We start from the raw sequence: 18,528 nt of genomic DNA, 5'->3' as shown, positions 1-18,528 counted from the left end.
GACAACCAGTGCCATAGTTATTACTGTGTTCACTTAAAATTTTTTTACATCACTAGTATTATATGTGACATTCTTTAGAATCTTCTTAATGAGACTGTTTGGCAAAAATTAACTTGGAAAAATTAACTTGGTCAGCATAACTAACACCGACAAGAGAAATACTGTTCACGGTTGGCTGGCGTTTAGTAGGGTCAAACGACGAACTTACAAGTGGTTTATTAAGTGTACTGTATTTATTTATTGTAAAATGTTTGGAAATAAGAATCTGGTTGGAACCAGATACAGTCTCAGGCCTGGACAGTTTGTTTTAGAAAAACTGTTGTGGAGAGTGTGTAGTCAGCCCCCTCCTTGTCAAGGATGTGGACTCCGATTGTTCAGACCAGTGGTCCCACACGGTTCACGTGGGCACCTCACTTCACCAGTAGCCCCCTCATGCAGGCAGGGATTCTCACAGAGGGAGAAGGGAGAGAGCCATGTCCTTACCCCAGGGCCACGAACGGCTGAGAGGACCAAGGAAGAAAGGAAGGGTAGGCACCCAAAAGGGCTCTTACGTTGGGGACTGAAGGCAGCAGAGCACTGCATCAGCATCAACTGCCAAATGATTGCTTCCTTTTGTCAAAGAAGAGAGCATGGGCTGTGAAATTCAAAGCAATCATTGGCCTCCTTGAATTAAAAAAGGTACTTCTGTTGAACTCTGATATATCCCCCTTTAAAATGGAAGTCTCCATCTAGACAGAAAGCCTAGGAAAACACTGGATTTACAAGTGACTCCTGACACAACAGTTTGAGGGACAGCATCCTGGAAGGCCACCCTGAGGCTCATATTAGGTATAAGTGACCAGGCTGCTCTTGTGATTATTACTCAACACTGTTCTCACTGTGATCGCTGTGATCAGAGCACATGCGCTGTGTGGAATCATGCCAGTATGTAGGATTTTAAACAGTATGTTTTGTAGGTACACGCCGTATTTCCTAAAGCTACTTCAGATTATTTTTCACAGAAGAAGTTAGATTTTCATATATCAAATAAAAATGGATTCTATTTCTAATTTCAAAAAAGGGGATATGTACCATTGGTAACCATGTTTGGCTGTTTCCTTGATTGCACAGGGAGAAGACACCCATTATCAGAAAAAAAAATTATGCGCTATATGTACCAGTTATGTACATCCCTTGATCATATGCACAGGTACGCATTCGGAGACTTGACAGTGCTCAGATTAATAAAATGTGCTAACATTCATTAAAAATACAATGTAAAAGAATTTGAATGAATGAAGTACGATTAATTTGATCTTTCCTTTTATATTAAATGCAGAAATGGAATATTTCACAGAGATGTAAAACCAGAAAATATATTAATAAAGGTAAGAACTTTTATATGAAAAATTGATATCAGAATAAAGGTTGAATATAAAAACTTTTCTTGGGGCTGGCTCCGTGGCCGAGTGGTTAAGTTCACGCGCTCCGCTGCGGCAGCCCAGGCTTCAGATCCTGGGCGTGGACATGGCACTGCTAGTCAGGCCACATTGAGGTGGCGTCCCATGAACCACGACTAGAAGGACCTGCAACTAAGATATACAGCTCTGTACGGGGGGCGGGGGGGAGGGGAGTTGGGGAGATAAAGCAGAAAAAGAAAAAAAAAGAAGATTGGCAACAGTTGTTAGCTCAGGTGCCAATCTTTTAAAAAAAAACAAACTTTTCTTTGGGTATGCTTTCGGTCCCATATAACTGGATACCATGTTTGCTATAATTTTTTTTCTTCCAATTTGGAAAAAATGATTTGTTTAACAAATGCTATCAACGTAACTATACATCTGGAAGAAAATAATGTTAGGCACCCTTCTCATACTATGTACAAAAATAAACTCCAATCACATTATCATTCTGAATACTCTAAATATGAAAGTGGAAGAGGCAGGATTTGAGCTCAGGTCTGTCTCCATCCAAAGCCACGTAAGTGTACATATTTCAAGTGTTCAGCGTGGTAAGTTCTGGTGCATGTGTACACCCACGAAGCCATCACCACAGTCAAGTTAACGAACAAATCTGTCACCCCCCCAAAAGTGTCCTCATGCTCTTTGGTAAGCCCTCTCTCTCCATCCCTTGTGCCCAGGCAAAGACTGATTTTTGTCATTATAAATTAGTTTTCATTTTCTAGAATTTTCTATAAATAGAATTATATAGTATATACTCTCTTTTGCTCTGGCTTCTTCGCTCAGCATCGTTATTTTGTGATTTGTCCATGGTATAGTAGGCGCACCACACCTTTTGCAATTGTCCCACAGTTCTTGAACGTTCTGTTCTGGTTTTACCATTCTTTTTTCTCTTTGCATTTCAGTAGGGGAAGTTTCTAGTGGCACCTCTTCCGGCTCATTGATTCTTTCCTTGGCTGTGTTTAGTCTGTTGATGAGCCTATCAAAGTCATTTTTTATTTCTTTTAAAGTGTTTTTATTTCTAGTGTTTCCTTTTGATTCTTTGTTAGAATTTTCATCTTTCTGCTTTCATTTCCCATCTGAACTTGGATGTTGTTTATTTTTTCCATTGAACCATTAACAAATTAATCATATTTATTTTAAATTCCCTAAGTCTAAAATTCTAAAGTCTGTGCCATATCTGAGTCTGGTTCTGATGCTTGCTTTGTCTCTTCAGACTGTGTTTTTTCTTGCCTTTTAACGTGCCTTATAATTTTTGTTGAAAGCCCCACATGATGTATTGGGTAATGGGAACAGAGGTAAAAGGCCATTAGAATGCGGTTTCTTGATAATCTGGCTAAGACATGTGCTATGTTTAATGATCCTGTAGCTGTAGGTGCCCAAGCTCCAAATTCATTAACAGCCTGTATTTTATTACCTGAATGTGAGGGGTAAAGAAAATGGAAGAAATATCTCAAAACCTGTTTCCCTGGTATGTCTGACTTGCTCCAAAGAGCCATGTGACGTGAGCCAGCCCTGAGCTGCCCCTGAGCGGAGGACGAAGCTGCCGGCAGAGCTGGACGGTGCTGGAAGTGCAAGGCCTAACAGCGCTATGGCTGCAGTGTATAATTACGTTCTAGACTCACAGGAGATCCCAAGCCTGTGACATTTGGGAATGCTTGTAAAACCTAGTCAGAACGTTTGTAAACATGCTCCACGAGCACAAACACCACTTCTGCGTCTGTTAGAGGCACTTTCAGGTGCTTATAAAGCCAGTAATTTGTGTTTTATAAGCTAGTTTAGATGCTAGTAATTTTCTTGTTAGTACATAAGTAAATATTTGAAATAATTTGTATTACAAGAGCTGCTTTATATGACATTATTTGTCACTGCTTTTCTGCCCCCTTGCAGCAGGATGTCCTGAAATTAGGGGACTTTGGGTCCTGCCGGAGTGTCTATTCCAAGCAGCCGTACACAGAATATATCTCTACCCGCTGGTACCGGGCCCCAGAGTGTCTCCTCACCGATGGGTTCTACACCTACAAAATGGACCTGTGGAGTGCTGGCTGTGTGTTCTACGAGATCACCAGGTAGCCCTGAGGCTGCCTCAGGGCTGAGAACCCCCTGGGGCAGATGGACCTCTCTGTATCAGTGTCCTAAGGCAGGTCACAAGGCTCAGCCGACTGAGTGGCTTCATGCCAGGCCCCTTCCTTTACAATACAGATTTTATAGTCATTCTGGTGTTTGTTTTTTAACTTCACAGAAAATTTACTAGGCTTTCATTTTACTTTTTGTCACATACTTTTCCTTGAGAACAGAATACCATCAGTTACCTCTTTCCACCGGCACATCCGGGCCCTGGGTCGATGGGCCTCTTTATTTGGCATCATCAGTGAAATGATTGATTACCCAGTTCAGGAACAGAGTGGAAACGTCTTTACTGCCACCTCCATGGGGAGGTGTGAGCAGGTGGTCCCCTAGGGCCTACCCTAAGAGGTCCAGTCATATCAAAGAGGGTCCTCTGGCCCCAGGTGTGAGGATGAGTCACCTTCTGGCACAGCTGGACTCTAGAAAGCCCCAATCCTAACCGTCCTCCCTGGCCTCCACACCCCCCAGCCTTTGGGCTTTACACTGGACGGAGCAGTGGCCCGGAAAGAAGGGAGGAGGGCTTGTCCCACTCAGAGGTGAGCAGGGGGTCATGCTGAAGAAGCCCAAGGAGGGATTGGGGCAGCCCCTTCCTGCTCATAGTGGATCATTAAGGACGGGCAGGTGAATTGAACATCCGAGTGACGTGTATCAGAACGGTAGACCCAGCATAGGCAGGGCCCCAGGTCTCCTCTGCCTCTTTGACTCACAACGTCATAACTACAGACATACATGCACTTCAGGACTCACTTTGTTTTGATTCTAGATCATTCGTATTGATAATTGACTTTATTTTTTAAAAATTTTTATTAAGTTCATAATAGTTTGCATCAATGTGAGATTTCAGTTGTACATTATTTCTTGTGTGTCACCACGCAAGTGCTCCCCTTCATCCCCTGTGCTCCCCCCCAAACCCCCTTTCCCTGGTAACCACTGAACTGTTTTCTTTGTCCATGTGTTTGGTCATATTCCACATGTGGCTGAAATCATCTGATGTTTGTCTTTCTCAGTCTGGCTTATTTCACTTAGCATAATTCCCTCCAGGTCCATCCACGTTGTTGCAAATGGGAGGATTTTGTCTTTTCTATGGCTGAGCGGTATTCCATTGTATATATACCACATCTTCTTTATCCAGTCATCAGTCGATGGGCACTTGGGTTGTTTCCATGTCTTGGCTATTGTCAGTAGTACTGCAATGAACACAGGGGGGCATATATCACTTTGGATTGTTGATTTCAAGTTGTTTGGGTAGATACCCAGTAGTGGGATAGCTGGGTCATAGGATATTTCTATTTTTAGTGTTTTGAGGCATCTCCATACAGTTTTCCATAGTGGCTGCACCAGTTTGCACTCCCAACAGCAGTGTATGAGGGTTCCCTTCTCCACACCGTCTCCAACATTTGTTAGTTTTAGTTTTAGTTTTAGTGATTATAGCCATTTTAACAGGTGTAAGGTGGTATCTTAGTGTAGTTTTGATTTGCATTTCCCTGCTTATAAGTGATGTTGAACATCTTTTCATGTGTTTATCGGCCGTCTGTATATCTTCTTTGGAAAAACATCTGTTCATCTTCTCTGCCCATTTTTTGATTGGGCTGTTTGTTTTTTTATTGTTCAGTTGTGTGAGTTCCTTATGTATTATGGAGATTAACCTCTTGTTGGATATATGATTTGCAAATATTTTCTCCCAGTTGGTGGGTTGTCTCTTTGTTTTAATCTAATTTCTTTTGCCTTGCAGAAGCTCTTTAGTCTGATGAAGTCCCACTTGTTTATTTTTTCTTTTGTTTCCCTTGTCTGAGAAAAGATCCTTTTAAGTTCATTGTCAAAGAGTGTATTACCTATATTATCTTCCAGGAGTTTTATGGTTTCAGAACTTATCTTCAAGTCTTCGATCCATTTTGAGTTTGTTTTTGTGTATGGCATGAGATAGTGGTCTACTTTCATTCTTTTGCATGTGGCTGTCCAGTTTTCCCAACACCATTTATTGAAGACACTGTCTTTTCTTCATTGCATGTTCTTGGCACCTTTGTCGAAGATTAGCTGTCCGTAGATGTGTGGTTTTATTTCTGGGCTTTCAGTTCTGTTCCATTGATCTGTGTGCCTGTTTTTGTACCAGTACCATGCCGTTTTGGTCACTATGGCTTTGTAGTACATTTTGAAGTCAGGGATTGTGATGCCTCCAGCTTCGTTCTTATTTCTCAAGATTGCTTTAGCTATTCGGGGTCTTTGGTTGCCCCATATGAATTGTAGGATACTTTATTCTGTTTCCATGAAGAATGTCATTGGGATTCTGATTGGGATTGCATTGAATCTGTAGATTGCTTTGGGTAGTATGGATATTTTAACTATGTTTATTCTTCCAATCCATGCGCATGGAATCTCTTTCCATCTCTTTATGTCATTATCAATTTCTTTCAGTAATACCTCATAGCTCTCATTGTATAAGTCCTTCACCTCTTTGGTTAAATTTATTCCTAGGTACTTGATTCTTTTAGTTGCGATTGTAAATGGAGTTGTATTCTTGAGTTCTCTTCTGTAAGTTTGTTATTAGAGTATAGAAAACCAACTGATTTTTGTAAGTTAATTTTGTACCCTGCTACTTTACTGTACTTGATAATTATTTCTAATAGTTTTCTGATGGGTTCTTTAGCATTTTCTATATATAAGATCATGTCGTCTGCAAACAGCAAGGATATCACTTCTTCACTCCCTAATTGGATTCCTTTTATTTCTTTCTCTTGCCTAATTGCTCTGGCCAAAACCTCCAGTACTATGTTAAATAAGAGTGGTGATAGTGGGCATCCTTCTCTTGTTCCTGTTCTCAGGGGGATGGTGCTCAGTCCTTGCCCATTGAGTATGATGTTGGCTGTGGGTTTGTCATATATGGCCTTTATGATGTTGAGGTAATTTCCTTCTATCCCCATTTTGTTAAGAGTTTTATTATAAATGGCTGTTGGATCTTGTCAAATGCTTTCTCTGCATCTATTGAGATGATCATGTAGTTTTTATTCCTCATTTTGTTAATGTGGTGTATCACGTTGATTGATTTGCAGATGTTGGACCATCCCAGTGTCCCTGGTGTGAATCCACTTGATCATGATGTATGATCCTTTTGATGTAATGCTGAATTTGGGTTGCCAAGATTTTGTAGAGGATTTTTGCATCTATGTTCATCAGCAATATTGGTCTGTAGTTTTCCTTTTGTGTGTTGTCTTTGTCAGGCTTTGGTATCAGAGTGATGTTGGCCTTGTAGAATGTGTTAGGAAGTGTTCTATCTTCCCTAATTTTTTGGAATAGCTTGAGAAGGATGGGTATTAAATCCTCTCTCAAAGTTCGGTAGAATTCCCCAGGGAAGCCATCTGGTCCTGGGCTTTTATTCTTTGGGATGCTTTTGATTACTGATTCAATCTCTTTCCTTGTGATTGGTCTACTCAGATTATCTGTTTCTTCTTGAATCAGCTTTGGGAGGTTGTAAGAATCTAGGAATTTATCCATTTCCTCTAGATTATCCATTTTGTTGGCATAGAGTTTTTCATCATATTCTCTTATAATCTGTTGTATTTCTGCGGTGTCCATTGTTATTTCTCCTCTTTCATTTCTAATTTTGTTTTTCTGAGCTTTCTCTCTTTTTTTCTTTGTGAGTCTGGCTAGGGGTTTGTCAATTTTATTTATCTTCTCAAAGAACCAGCTCTTTGTTTCATTGATCCTTTCTACTGCCTTTTTTGTTTCAATGGCATTTATTTCTGCTCTAATTTTATTATTTCTCCCCTTCTGCTGACTTTGGGCTTTGTTTGTTCTTTTTCTAATTCAGTTAGATCTAATTTGAAATTGCTTATTTGGGATTTTTTTTTGTTTGTTAAGGTGTGCCTGTATTGTGAAGAATTTCCCTCTTCATACGGCTTTTGCTGTATCCCATATGAGTTGGTATGGAATGTTGTCATTTTCATTTGTTTCCAGATATTTTTTGATTTCTCCTTAGTTTCTTCAGTGATCCATTGCTTGTTCAATAGCATGTTGTTTAGTCTCCACATCCTTGTGCCTTTCTCAGCTTTTTTCTTGTAATTTTAATTTCTAGCTTTATAGCATTGTGATCAGAAAAGACGCTTGTTATTACTTCAATTTTCTTAAATTTATTGAGGCTTGCCTTGTTTCCCAACATATGGTCTTTCCTTGAGAATGTTCCATGCGCACTTGAGAAGAATGTGTATTCTGCTGTTTTTGGATGGAGTGTTCTATATATGTCTATTAAGTCCAACTGGCTTAGCTTTTCATTGAATTCCACTGTTTCCTTGTTGATTTTCTGTCTGGATGATCTGTTCATTGATGTGAGTGGAGTGTTGAGGTCTCCTACTATTATTGTGTTATTATTATCTTCTTTTAGGCTTGTTAATAGTTGCTTTATGAACTTGGGTGCTCCTGTGTTTGGTGCATAGATATTTATAAGTGTTATGTCTTCTTGATGGAGTGTCCCTTTGATCGTTATCTACTGCCCCTCTTTGTCTCTCTTTACCTGTCTTATCTTGAAGTCTACTTTGTCTGATATAAGTATTGCAACACCTGCTTTCTTTTGTTTGCCATTAGCTTGGAGTATCGTCTTCCATCCCTTCACTCTGAGCCTGTGTTTGTCATGGGAGCTGAGATGTGTTTCCTGGAGGCAGCATATTCTTGGGTCTTATTCTTTAATCCATCTTGCCACTCTGTGACTTTTTATTGGAGAATTCAATCCATTTACGTTTAGTGTGATTATCGATATACAAGGGCTTAATGCTGTTATTTTATCACTCATGCATTTCCTTTGTTTCTTGTCCTGTGTGTTTTGGTCTATCCATTGAGTTATGTAGTTTTTTATGATGTGTTTGTTTTCACCTTATTTATTATTTGTGTTTCTGTTCTGCTTTTTTGTTTAATGGTTACCATGAAGTTTGTATTCAGAATCTTGTGTATAAAGATAGTCCATTTTCTGATGGCCTCTTATTTCCTTAGTCTGAACTCATTCAGTCCCTTTCCTCCTCCCCTCCTAAGCTGTTTTTCTCACATCTTATTCCATTTTGTGTTATGAGTTTGTGGTTAAAATGACAAGATTATCTTTGGTTTTGGTGTTTTCCTTCCCTTTATCTTTAATGCTATACTTGAGTATTTGCTATCCTATTCTGATTCTGTCTACGTATTTATCTCCTTACTCCATGCTTTGTAACCCCTTTCTCCACTTTTTTTTTTTTCCAGATATGAAGGCTTTCTTGAGCATTTCTTGTAGGGAAGGTCTTGTGGCTATGAACTCCCTTAGCTTTTGTTTGTCTGGGAAAGTTTTTATTTCTCTATCATATCTGAAGGATATTTTTGCTGGATAGAGTATTCTTGGCTGAAAATTTTTGTCTTTCAAAGATTTGAATATGTCATTCTATTCTCTCCTAGCTTGTAAGGTTTCTGCAGAGAAATCCACTGAAAGCCTGATAGCGGTTCCTTTGTAGGTTATTTTCTTCTGCCTTGCTGCCCCTAGTATTCTTTCTTTGTCATTCATTTTTGCCAGTTTTACTACTATATGCCTTGCAGTAGGTCTTTGACATATCTAGGAGATCTGGAAGCCTCTTCTACACGGATTTCCATCTCTTCCCCTAGGTTTGGGAAGTTCTCTGCTATTATTTCTTTGAACATGCTTTCTGCTCCATTCTCCTCTTTTCTTTCTGGAATACCTGTAATTCTTATGTTGCATTTCCTAATTGAGTTGGGTATTTCTTGGAGATTTTCTTCATTTCTTTTTAGTCTTAGTTTTCTCTCCTCCTCTGTCTGGAGCATTTCAACATGTCTGTCTTCGATTTTGCTGATACACTCCTCTATTATGTCCACTTGAGTGTTCAGGGAATCTGTATTTTGTTTTATCTCTTCCACTGTGTCATCTCTAATATTTCTGATTGATTCTTCTTTATAGTTTCAATCTCTCTTGTGAAGTAGCTCCTGAACTCGTTGAATTGTTTCTCTATGTTCTTTTACCTTGTTGAGTTTTTTGATGATAGCTATTTTGAATTCATTGTCATTTAGATTACATATTTCTGTGTCCTCAGGACTGAATTCTGGGTACTTGTCGTTTTCTCTCTGGTCTGGAGATTTGATATAATGTTTGGTATTCCTACACGGGGTGGCTCTGGTCTTAGGCATTCTGATATTATTTGATTGCAGTTAATGCCTATCGCCACTGGGTGGGGGTCAAGAGCCATGTATGCTGAGTGCTCTGCCTTAAGCCAAGATCCCAGGCAGTGGAGTGGGCGCAGGGTGGGTACTTTCTCCTGCGTGCTCTTGGGGCTTTCTCACTCTGCTCTTGCTATCTGCTCTCCTGGGGTGTTGGCTTGATGAGGTCACCCCTTGCAAAAGCCCTTGCCCCAGTAGAGGCCTTCCCTCTGGGCTGCGAGGGCCCTACAGAGTCCTTGATGTTCCCAGGAACGAATGTCCCCTCCCCCGTTCCTTCCCTCTCGGAGGCCTCCTGCAGTCACAGATTGCAGTCTATTAGGGGAGGGAGCAAACTCTTCTCTTACCCCGTTCCAGCTCTTCTGAGGGGTCTCCAGCCTCTCCGCCCTCCATCATGTGGCCACATGTGTCTCTCTGACGTGTTTGTGTTGTGTTAGGATGTCCTCTGTTGGAATATGGATGTCCCTTTTCCTTGTGTGTTGGAAGGGAGAGAATCCTGGGCAAGTTCATTCTGCCATGTTGCTGACGTCACTCCTTGACTTTGTTATTTTTGATTTCTTCTTTAATTTTTTCAATGATCCATTGACTTGTTATTTTTGGAAAGCTGAGTGGCGATTTCACTGAAGCTAAAAGTGCCAACAGAAAATCCTTTCTCATGTGCTAAAATCCTTTTAACTAATTTGGAACAGTGTTGAAGGACTTAAATGTTAAGAACATGATGGCTGTTGGCATCTAGTCAGCACAGCATCCTGCTGTGACTCTGTCATTAAATTGTGCTGTCTTTGTCATGCTTCCTCCACGTCAGAGCTGTTTCCTGCTCCCCTGCCTTTTCTTCTTCTCTCCTGTAGCCGTAAGGTGTTGCTATCTTCCTGAATAGAAGCTAGTCTTACTATCAGAGCTATATTTTTCAAACTCTTCTTCGTGGCTTGTAATATGAATTCAATTTATTCATATAGATCTAAAATCTTTTATCCAAAATCCGTAAAAGCTCCAAAAATGAGCTTTCTTGGAACTCATTTGTTGATAAAACCTGACCTTCCCCGCCCTGGATTTTTGTCAGCAAACTTACCTCGGCCATCAGGAGGCTTGGCATGGAGATTATGGATTGCAGTCAGTGTGAGTGTTCACATTTCACTGCAGAGACTCCATGGTGTCACACACACAGGAGTGTGGCTCTGTCTCTTAGAAGGACACGTAGGGCCTGCTGATGAAGTAGAAGCAGAAAGGCCTAAGTAGAAGGGGGATGGAAATCTGTTGGCTTCGAGGATTACCATCTAGTGGGAGGATTGTTTCCTCGAGTTTCCCTGTGAGTGAGCCATCCGGTGCAGGGAGACTAGCCAGGATGAACAGGGCCACGGCCTGTCCTAACCAAAGCCCCTTGTCATGCCCTTCCAGTCTGCAGCCCCTCTTCCCTGGAGCCAATGAGCTGGACCAGATCTCAAAAATCCATGAGGTCATTGGCACGCCTGCTGAGAAGACCCTCACCAAGTTCAAACAGTAAGTGTGGTGTGCCCCCAAGAGTCCCACGTGGAGTCGCCCCCTGCCAGGGCTAGTGGTGCGAGCAAGTTGAGGGTGGGGCCAGGCTGTGCCTCTGTTGCCCTTGCAGCCCCTCAGTCCACTTGGGTCCCCGTTGCCACTGAAGTGCTGCACTTACCTTGAGGCACTAGCATAGTGGCTGCTCAGACAGAGCTGTCACCCCTGGGGCCCCCCAAGGTGCACTCTCCCTCAAGCATCACGGAAGGATTCTCACAGTCTTGGTGAGGGTCTGTGCCCTGAATATTTACACGGGACTTAGAGGCTGGTGGGTGAAAAAGGGACCCAAGCACCAGCTCTGCAGCGAGGACTTCATGCAACCGTCACCCAGCGTTACTGTCCACGCTGGCACCCAGACCAGCAGTCGTTAGGGTTTTGTTTTTGTCAAAGATGAAGCTGAGGCTGGGGAGTGGGGAGGGAGGGCCCCTGGGCTGAGGTGGGCAGGCAGAACCTAGCACCTCCCAGACCCTAGGAAGGTAAGGAGATGACAATTATTTTAGGATTCTTTCTTTTTCTTTTTTTAAACTTTATTTCATTCCTCTCAGGTGGAAATGTGATATTAGTCTTTTCGAGGAAAAGTATTCTTCTTTTTTAAAAAATGGACCATTTTTTAGAGTAGGTTCAGGTTCATAGCAAAACTGAGTGGAGAGTGCAGAGGTTTCCCGTGTGCTGCCTGGCCCCACACTTGCACAGCCTCCCCCACCGTCAGCATTGGCACTAGAGTGGCCCACCTGTTAGAGTTGATGAGCCAACACTGACATGTCGTTATCACAGTGTCCAGGAGGGCCCACTCTTGTGTTGTACGTTCTATGGGTTTGGACAACTGTAGAGTCATGACTGTGGACCAGCCAAGTGCTCTATATAATGGCATGATTGTTTATTATCATTGGGCTTTTAATACAGGTCGAGAGCTATGAGTTTTGATTTTCCTTTTAAAAAGGGATCAGGAATACCTCTACTGACAGCCACCGTGTCCCCACAGTGCCTCTCCCTCCTGCACGCAATGGTGGCCTATGATCCCGATGAGAGAATCACTGCCCACCAGGCCCTGCAGCATCCCTACTTCCACGAGCAGAGGTAGGCTCGCTGGCGGGTTTCTGCGCGGCCGCAGGAGCTGGCTGGTGAGAGCCGTGGGGCACATGCTGGGGCACGTGGTTCCTGGGAGCAGCTCCCTCTGTGCTGAACAGTGTCAGCGCTTCTAGGAACCCACGCCTTGCTCTTTTCTGGTATATCCTCCCAAAAGGAGGCAGTTAGTGGCTCCACAACAGGGTGTAAGGAGGGCTTTGTAGCTGCTTTGTGATTGATGCCAAGGCTCCAGTTGTTAAGACCCGGGGAGGAGCCCACACACATCCCTGTAAAACAGGTCAACCCGCTGTAAGGTTTGAGAGTGTGTCGAATGGCACCTGCCCTGAGGGCATCTAACTCCACACCTCTGTCCACTCCCGCCTGTGTGACCATGGAGGTGACGTCTGACCCAAACCTCGAGTCACTGGGCGGGGCTGTGAGCCTGTGGCAGGGCAGTGCCCATGGTTCACAGAGGCCTCTCTGCTCCTGGCCCACAGACTGTCAGGCTGAGACAGAAAAGGAAAAACGCTCCTCATGATAGTTCACGTGGAAAAGAAGTAGTGACAATGCACACAATAGACAAATCTGGAGCCAGAGCGGGCGACCAAGCAGTCGTGCTGTGCGGGCTCTCAGGGGAGGCGTTCCCTCCTCTCTTCTTCCCTGTAGGGCAACTGAGAAGCAGTCTCTGACAAGCCACAGAAAGGCCTTCCTTCCAGAGCGCCCCGTGGCACCGCAACTACTCAGTAACAACTGGCAAATTTCAAAGGAGGGCAGAAAGCAGGTACTGGATGAAATCAGTGAGCTGGAAATGGGCCTGGCACCATGGCAGAGGATGTCTCCATGTGTTAGGACGTAGGGAGCCCGGCTCTGCTTGCTCCTGCCCTTTCTGCCACAGTAGCCAAGGGTCAACCACAGTGTCCCTGTGAGCAGGCCCAAACAAGGGAGGTAGGGTTCTTACGTGCGTATGTGCCAGGTTCTATGCCAAAGCACCTCACAGACGTCACCTTGTTGTGCCCTCAGACTGACCCTAGCAGGGGGCACAGAGAAGCTATAAACACTGGCCCAGGACACTTAGCCAGCCCTGGGCAGCCCATGACTTCTCCACTCGGCCACCAGCCCCCCGAGCACAGCAGGTCCCAGATGACTATCTCTGTCTAGTCACAGAGACTGTTTCACACACTTTTTGGTTTAGAAACAATAGCTTCACTTTGCCACATCTTCACCTTTCCTTTCACGTACCTTGTGGCCCCTGTTTGCTCAGTCCCACCAGGTTCACAGTTCTGGGCTGGCCCCGACTCTGGGTGATAGTGCACCCTTCCATCATTTATTTCGCATTCATCCCAGCCTTTGAGTGTCACCCCGTGCTCGGAGCTGTGGATGCAACAAGGCAGCTTTGCAGAAATCTGTACTCCTGTGTCCACCACCTGCTTGATGGCTCCACTTGGATCTTTAAAAGGCAAAATGTTTGAACCCCATCTCCTGATCTTTCCCCCCAGACTTGCTTTTCTCCCCGCACCTTCCCTCCCAGATGGAGGCAGCTCCCCTCCAGCTGCTCAGGCCCTAAACTGTGGGCATCCTGCTCCTTTGGCCTTAGCCTCCCTCGTTTTGCCCCCTAATTGCCGTCCCTGCTCGGCCTTCCCGCCCTCCGCATCAGATGCTTGTCTGACCGGCTCACTTCTGCTGGCACCCCACCAAAGGCCCCCCGCCATCAGGGCCGAGGCCCACGCTGTCTGTAACCAGTTAGGCTTTGTGGTACAGAAAGTCTGTCACAAGCCACTCTTTTAACTGTGGTGCCGTGGACGATACATAAACCAATGGTGGGGCTGTGTTTCAGTAAAACTCTGGACACTCAAGTTAAATTTAATATAATTTTCACAGGCCATGAAGTTTTTTCCGACTATTAAAAAATGCAAAAACCATTCTTAGCTCACTAGCCACACAAAAGCAGGCAGTGGGCAGATTTGGCCTGAAGGTGTAGTTTGTCAATGGACTCCCCAGGGAGTTAGAGCAGAGGCGTCCTTGGCCGTTGGAGAGCTGCCCTCGCCATGACAGCGTCACAGTGTGGCCTCCCCAGATGTCAGGCCACGTCAGGCCGCAGCGGCTGCACCGAGGGGCGGGGCTCAGCATGAGCACTGATGTGTGGAGGCTTTGCCTCCACGGTGGGGCTCTATGAGCCAGTGTCCACCTCCCTTTTGGGTGGCTGGGACACAGTGTCTGTTGTCTAGTCACCGAATGGTCACACCTCACAGTCAAATTGTGTTAGGCAAAAGTATTGCAAAAGAACCTCTTTTGTTTTTCCTAATTTCCATAAAGGGGACACCATCATATGTTCAACTGACCTGTGTTTTATTTCAAGAAACAGTCCATAAAGCAAGAGGAGGACCATCCCAAGAGACAAGGACCAGCCTGCCTGATGGAACTGCCCAAACTGAAGCTTTCAGGAGTGACCAAACTCTCCTCGTACTCCAGCCCTGCGCTGCAGTCAGCGTTCGGGCCCGGAGCCAGCGGGACAGTCCCGGTGCTGAGACCCCTGAAGTGTGTTGGCACAAACCCGAAGGTAGCCTCTCTCCCTAGCACCCCTCAGCGCGCCGCGCGCACCCAGCCTGGCCGCCACTGAATGTGTGTCATTTTCTTTAACAGACAGATACGCAGAAGGACATTAAGCCCAACCTGAGACAGTGTCGCCTGCCCACAATAGGAAGGAAAGCTGGAGGGTACTGAGCAGCTCCAGCCAGCTCGCCTACTCTGCAGCCTGAAAGCAGGCGCAGCCGCCCAGCGGGCCGACGGCCTCTGAGCCGATGGAGGGCTCCAGGAGAGGCCTGGCCTCCCCGGTGAGGGCTGCCCCGCAGACAGCGGCACCACCCGGCCTGGAGCCCGCCGGCCCACGGGTACTCACATCCCGGAAGCAGCTGTCCTGGATGTTCCAGTCTAATACATTTGTAAAACCACCTCATTCTAGGGTTTGATTTTATTTTCATCACCTAAGAATTTGGAGCAGGGAATATTTTGTAATTTTTTATGTGAATCAAAACAGAGAAATTATAATTTATATGATGTATTATTTAGGCTTGGTTTCAGCACGGGCCCTGCGTGTTGTGCCTTCTTGAGTCCATCACTGGTAGTGTGGTAGCATGTTACAGCTGCCAGGTCACGCTATTGGAGACCCCGGATTTTTATTAAAAAATAAGCTATCATTACAATATTTTGTTTTAATATTTTCTGAGTTAAACATGTGTACCGACTATACATTCCTGTATTTTAGCTTTTGCTATTAGGGGCTTATTAGGGGAATTGATTTTGTTAGGAAGACTCTGGTTCGGCTTAATTTTGTTTCACTTGAAAAACCACTAAGGGGTAAGCGCAGGCTTGGGCTCGGTGCCCCGGTGCCCCCAGGGAGCCGTAGCTGCGCCAGGCAGGCCGAGCACGAGGGCAGGTCGGAGCGCCAGGCTTCGCAGGGGCTGCCTCGTTCCGGCTCCTGTGAGTAGACAGCACTGCTTCCTGACGGCCTGGGGGTGCCCTGAGCTTTGTCTCCGGGGCCCCCACGGTAGCTTGGGCACAGAGAGAAGCCTCTTTCCTTGTGGGGGTGGCATGGGAACGCTGGAGGCAGCAGTGGTGCTGGAGAGAGCAGGGCAGGCAGTGGCCAGGCTGCCAGGCCGAGGAAAGAAACCCTCTGAAGCCCCTTTTTGTCTTGGAATGTAACCTGATAACTGAGTGTTCCTGCTTTTTCTCATCTTCTCAAACTTACAGTGTTTAAAAAAAAAGCACTTTCGCAGGTTAGTTCTTAGTCTTCTTGTTCCTTCTTTTAAGACAGATATGTGACACCCTTCCACATGCTCTCCAGTGGCCATCACCTCCAGCCCACCCAGCAAGGGGTGAAGCAGAACCAGGAGTGACAGGACAGCTGGGCTGTGGTGGGGTGGATGTGGCAGCCACAGGAGGGGCAGGCTGGAGCCAGTATTTTACAGGCCGGGGTAGAGAGAGGGGCTGTGAGCACGGAGGTCGCGTCGGGTGGAGACCCTGTGGGTATGGGCCATGAGGGAGCAAGGAGCCCAGGAAGGGCAAGTTCCAGACCAGAAATGAAGCTTAGGTGGCATTCAGAGCTGCGTGCACATGGGGAGGGGTTGGAAGGAGCTTTCTCTCTAACCCGTTTGAGGGCCTTCAGGGACGCCCCATTGTGGCAGTGCTGTTGGGGGGCAGGAAGGGTGCTGTTCTGCCTCTGCAGAGGACCTGAGAGTTCTCAGCCACATGGAAGCTGAAAGTTTTACCAACACAGCTGGTGCTGCGGCCCAGCAGCAGGAGGGACCGGCGAGACAGATGGCCAGAGGAGACGGGTGCAGAGAGGGACCCGCAAGGCGGTGAGCGCACACTCTGAGCCCGGCGGGGGAGGCTGCTGGAGAAGCCAGCCCCACGGAGGCGGCGGCTCAGAGGGCACGCTGCTGTCCTCGAGGACTGGCTCTGAGTTAGGGCACCTCTAAGGACTGACAAGTGTTTGTGTCTTTAGGAAAACTGTTGCTCCCTTTATAAAATTTGAAGGGAACATCTTTAAAGTTCTTTGCATACCTTTTTGAGAAAGCAAACTTGTCCCTTCCTGTGGCAAGGCAGCAAGTGGGGGCTCTCTGGGGCAGGCCAGGCCCTTGAGGGACACGACCTGTCCAGAAAATGAGGCCCTTTTTGTTTTGACTTGGTCTCTGGAATCAAGTTCTCTGAAGCAGCGTCGGGTCTGGCACATCAGGCGCAGCCAGAGTGGGGCCTCCCGGCTGGGCAGACAAGCAGGAGACCACAGCCCAGCTCCAGCGAGCCCCGCAGCAGGCGGAGCTGGCCCGGGTCACTGCACACCTGCCTCCATGGCGGAGCCCCCAGCGGGGCTCCACATCAGCTTCACGAGGGCAAACCCACTTTCCTGCAGATTGGGAGCAGGAACAGCCATTGGCCACCCTGGGGCTTCCTGCATTGCTAGGAGCTTGCTACCGGCCCCCCCCCCCCCGCCCCCTCCCCGTCCAGCTCCCAGCAGGGGAGCCAGTCACTGGGGCAGCCAAAATCACTCCTGGCTCTCTCTCTACCCTGTCTGTGGGCCCAGCAACGGGCAGGTGCTGGCCAGGGCTTAGAGGGCACAGGAGGCCACCCTGGCCTGCTGCCAGAGCCCTGGCAGGGTCTCTGCCCCTTCCAGATTGGAAAGATTGTGAAGAAAGGCAGCAAGGCCATTTCAGCCTTTCCGGGCGACACTAGTAAATGGCTTCTGAAGCACCTGAGTTTTGGCCACAGAACTCCAGAGGGAAGTGGGGCTGGAGTCTCCCACCTCCTCCACTGCCACCCAGATTCACTCATTCCACATTGCTGAGCACCTGCCGAGTGCCTGGTGCCCACCCTTCTGCACTGAGCCCTCCTATCACAGCCCAGGAGGACGTCTGGGGCGGATGCGCTGGGCCGACTGTCCCCACGCTGAGATGGGGTCTGGGGGTGGTGTGGGCAGAGGCAGTGGGCGGACCTCTCGGTCCAAGGCTTCCAACTCTGACGGCACGTTAACTTTGGAAACCTGCTCACAGAGTAGAAAAGCGGAGGCAATGCCTCCCAAGTGACCTGGGCCCTGCCATCCCCTGGTAGTGAGGGCACCCCTGGGCGCGCTGCCTGTTTCCTTTGGCCAGGCTACAGCACCAGCCAGCAAGCTCGCCACAGGGGCCCAGAGCTGAGCGCGACTCCATTCCCTGGATTGCCTGCCTCCTCTCGGCTTCCCTCAGACCCGTCCCCACGCAGCAGCACGCACTCGCCAACTCCAAACATGTAAGAAAGCTCACAGCAGGAAGTAAAAGCAAAGGAAAATTGTACCAGGGGAGCTGAGCCGACTTCCGCCTCCTTCTGTGGCTTCTGAGTGAGGGCATGGAGGCCGGCCTGGCTGCTGAGTGCTGCGCGTCCGTGCTGGTGGCAGGGATGGGGAGCAGCACAAGGCACTTTGGTTTTGGAAGCTATCTTGGACCACTGGGCCAGGGACCAATCTTAGGAATCGAGCCATAAAAGTACAGATTCGTCCCTAGGACTGACGCATCGACAGCAGACTGGGACGCGTGTGACAGCTTCTGTACAGCGATGATCGACTGCAAGCTGCATTCCAGAGCCCAAGAGCCATCTGACTGACCGTGCTTGAATTTTAACACACATAATTGATATCCTGGTGCCAAGCAGATTCACCTGCTGTTTC

General features: G+C 46.6%; 1 protein-coding gene across 5 annotated transcripts in view; it reads left to right on the top strand.

Annotated features, from left to right (window-relative positions):
• MOK (MOK protein kinase) overlaps positions 1–15,283 on the top strand; it is a 64,989-nt gene extending 49,706 nt beyond the window's left edge. For 2 of the 5 annotated variants that reach the window (XM_046646928.1, XM_046646927.1), the window contains 8 exons: positions 1,111–1,189; positions 1,319–1,367; positions 3,327–3,505; positions 11,133–11,234; positions 12,174–12,347; positions 13,002–13,116; positions 14,692–14,892; positions 14,976–15,283. In XM_046646928.1, the coding sequence (XP_046502884.1) occupies positions 1,111–1,189; positions 1,319–1,367; positions 3,327–3,505; positions 11,133–11,234; positions 12,174–12,347; positions 13,002–13,116; positions 14,692–14,892; positions 14,976–15,056 (980 nt within the window). In that variant the 3' untranslated portion in view covers positions 15,057–15,283. Of the gene's footprint in view, positions 1–1,110; positions 1,190–1,318; positions 1,368–3,326; positions 3,506–11,132; positions 11,235–12,173; positions 12,348–13,001; positions 13,117–13,596; positions 14,126–14,691; positions 14,893–14,975 lie in introns of those variants that run through there. The other 3 variants (XM_046646929.1, XM_046646932.1, XM_046646930.1) reach the window with 3 other exon arrangements.
• The last annotated feature ends 3,245 nt before the right edge of the window (positions 15,284–18,528 follow it).

Source organism: Equus quagga, chromosome 20, assembly GCF_021613505.1.
Source record: "Equus quagga isolate Etosha38 chromosome 20, UCLA_HA_Equagga_1.0, whole genome shotgun sequence".
Taxonomy (NCBI): Eukaryota; Metazoa; Chordata; class Mammalia; order Perissodactyla; family Equidae; genus Equus; species Equus quagga.
This window is presented reverse-complemented; position numbering and strand designations above follow the sequence as displayed.